This window comes from Thermobia domestica, chromosome 10 (assembly GCF_964235325.1).
Source record: "Thermobia domestica chromosome 10, izTheDome1.hap1.1, whole genome shotgun sequence".
Classification (NCBI taxonomy): Eukaryota; Metazoa; Arthropoda; class Insecta; order Zygentoma; family Lepismatidae; genus Thermobia; species Thermobia domestica.
Genome location: NC_137463.1, coordinates 81020788 through 81024388, shown reverse-complemented (window position 1 = coordinate 81024388; position 3601 = coordinate 81020788). Strand labels below are relative to the sequence as shown.

The 3601-nt window shown below is 40.0% G+C and overlaps 1 protein-coding gene across 1 annotated transcript; it reads right to left on the bottom strand.

Moving 5' to 3' along the window:
• Positions 1-2179: 2179 nt before the first annotated feature.
• Positions 2180-2713, bottom strand: LOC145661519 (uncharacterized). Its single transcript, XM_081726837.1, has one exon. It carries the CDS (start codon positions 2711-2713, stop codon positions 2180-2182), a length of 534 nt encoding a protein of 177 aa, XP_081582963.1.
• Between the last annotated feature and the right edge of the window lie 888 nt (positions 2714-3601).

The window sequence follows — 3601 nt, the reverse complement described above, 5'->3', positions numbered from 1 at the left end:
ATTGCTTGTTCCAATCACCATGCCTTTTGTCCTTCTCAAATTTATTTTCATCCCATATTCTTCAAACATGGTCGCCTACCCTAAGGGAAGAACATGGAATGAAAGAATTTGAGAACAAGATCCTGAGACGGATATTCGGACCGAAGAGGAACGGAAATGTGGAATGGCGGAAACTTCATAACGAGGGACTACATAATTTATACGGTTTACCAAATCTAGGATCATCACATCTAGAAAGCTCAGGTGGGCAGATCATGTAGTCAGGATGGAAGAAAGTCGAAAACCCCGGCACGCGATATGCTCCTCCGCATCATTTGTTACTTTGTTAAACGAAGGTTAGAGACAAAATACGACAACCAATCAGAGTTGATTTTACAAATTGACCGAAGTTTACTTAAATGAGGTGTACTGAACTTCGACTTTCAATGGTGCAACAAAAGTCCGGCAACCACATTTAAACTTGAAATTTAATGTTGAATGCGTTTAAGTGAACGCTCGTTTAAACTTCGTTGGTGCACGCGGCTGTTATATAAGATTAACATCCCTTGTTCTCAGCCATCTAATTTACTGCTGATTGGTTACATCTATAATGCAGTCAAAATAAGGTTTGAGATAAACATTAAGAATAAAAAAATGGGACCTTCTGGAATTTGTTTATGATCTCTTCCTCATTAACCTCCAGAAAATCCAAAAAAATCCAGTTGCGGGTTTTCCGCCATTTTGAATAAATAGCCTGCCATCTTGGATTTCTCATATGCACTTAGTTTATGCCACATAACTTCTGAACTAATTAACGTAAAAAGACCATTCTTTCTTTATTATACTTCTAGTATTATAGGCAATGTAACAAGTTATTATCACGTTTCTCCAAGTAAACAGTTTTGCATAACTTTAGGATAAAGTGAAAAATTGGGATCTGTGTTAGGGAACATATTGTATTCATTACCTCATACAACTTAACAGGATACAAATATGAAAAAAGTGTTAGAATAAAATTTGTTGGAAATTTCATAAGCTTTAAAACGATGTATATATTATCACTATATATAATGTCAGAGATGCGCAATGAAGCTTTAAGCGTCATCAAATTGCACTCAATTCCTGAAGAAACATATGAATGAATCATTTAACATGAAGAAAAAGATATTTAGTAATTTGAGACGGCTTTTCATTGCAATTTCCGGTAAGTATCAACAAGTTTGGAAGTCCAGCTAGTTTAAAAATAGTTCGTAAACAGTGGCGTCGCCAGGGGATTCGCAAAAACCCTGAAAAAAGACTTTCGCACCAGCTTTCTTTATGTAGGTCTATGTGTCATTTCTGGTTTCAAAGGAGGTCAGGACCTCCCAGACCTCCTCCCATTGGCTACGTGCCTTCGCGTCACCAAACGTTCAGTGTACCTTAAACTTTTATCTATTAGTGATTGAAAATATAAAGTTATAAAAAAATAAAAATAAAAATGGTGATTTAAACACACAATGAATTATTAAAAATAAAGGATAATATACTTACCGGAATTATTTGAGATGAATTTTATATCCGATTTACAGCAAATTCAATCATATCCTGTTTCATGATTTTTACTGTTTCACTATACGTAGTAGCTTTTATAATTGTGCTTAGATTCGTCTATGCATCTATTAAACTGATAAACTTAAAAGTATTATTGTTATAAGAAGGAAGACAATATACATTGGTCACCAGTTGAATTATAGAAACCTACCTAATAGCATGTAACACCGTCTTTCGCTTTGATAGCGGTGGCTATCCGCTGCAGCATGGACTCCACGAGGCACCTGAAGTGTTGTTATGGAATCTCAATCCATATCTGCTGCAAAGTCTCCCACAGAGCTTGCAGGTTAGTTGGAAGAGGGTCTAAGGCGTCGTTCCATGATGGCCCAGATGTATTACATCATATTGAGGTCCGATGACTGTGTTGCCAGATTAGATGAGTGCTCATCAAACCAGTTTTCTGCCATCCTAGGGCATTGTCCTGCTGCAAGATGAGGTCATCATCTGGATGTAACAGCCGAAAAAATTGCATGACATGGTCATCCAGAATATCACGGTAGCATTTACCTGTGAGGGACTGTGCTACATGTGTTAGGGGACCCATTTCATTCCATGTAAACATTCCTCAGATGAGAATACCACCACCACCGGCCTACACAGTTTCTTGTTGTCACGATGAATCCATTTCCTCTTGCAGTTGGCGACGTACCCTTAAAGGGTTCGTCGCATGTACCAATGTGAAACTGTCTAGGCAACCTTTTTCAACATTTCCACGGTCCAGAGGCAGTGCTCCTTTACCGACGATAGACTTTTTTAACTGTGTTGTGCTGTTAAAAGGGAAGCCGGTGGGTCGATGGCTTCTGTACCCCATGGCAAGCAGGTAGTTGCGAATTGTGTGGCTGGTGACACGGCGTTGGTGTCTTGCATTGAATCTCTCCGCGATTTGACACACTGTGGCCCGTGTATCGGCTGTTACGATGCGCGCCACTCGGCGTCTACTCCTGTCGTTAACACGCCCCTCACCGCGGAACTTTGCCTGTATGGGTGCGGTTTTACCGGAAGCCAGGTACTCATGATACTCCCTTGACACAGTTGCCTTTGAATATCCGAGTGACCCAGCCACATCCGAAATCGAGCCACCCAGTCGTCTGGCCCCTACGTTTTGACCACGGTCAAATGTACTCAGGCCCTTCGTCTTGCCCATCACACTCGCGATTAATTTCTTCACATGTATTGGTGAAGCCTGTGCATGGCTGGTTCTGCAACTGCCCTGCTGTCTCTAATTCAAGTGCTGATCAGTGTATATGGCACCGTAAAAAGCCTTGCGATGATAAATGAACTTAAACAAAAGTTCTAAATATACCAGTGTACTTTGAGACTTACTTTTCTCGGTGGCGTTTTGCAGTTGAATGTCCACAGTTTTCGTTAACTTCCTTCTCAAAGAAGTTAGTTTTGATGACAGCTTCATCATCACTTCCTTCATCTACATCTTCAATTAAAGTAATGCTATTACCACACCCGTGTCCACTACACTGCCCACAAAATTATGCACAATCTAGCTCTCTTCTTTTGCACCCACAATTGTTTCAGCATTTCGCCTGGCAGTTGCATGCAATAAACTTTAACATATCTTCTGGAGCAAGTTGTTCAAATGTTGTTCAGGAAGAAGGCAATCACCATAAATTCACCAGCCCCATACTGTTGGAGTCATCTCTTGATTTTTCCACTGCTGAAATTGATAGAACACATGGAGACTATACTGATTTGCAGCAGCTGTTGTTGGAGATAGTACTGCTAAATCGAAAGTGTCACTAATGCGTTGTTTGAATACAATCTTTTTGTACATGTAGAATCTTGTACAATCCAGATTTACTTTCTCTGCACATCTATGTAACGCTAAAAACATTTTTTCTCCAGCAGCTGCCACATCATCAGCAGATGATGGGTTGTTGAAAATATTCATTTCTCGAAGCAGTTCATCATTTTTTCCCAGTATTTTATACGCAACTTTCTTCCCTTCACTGTATGGAGCAGAAGTTGTATGACAACCAGCGAAGGCATCCAGAAATAAAATACAGTTCACCATATCTCC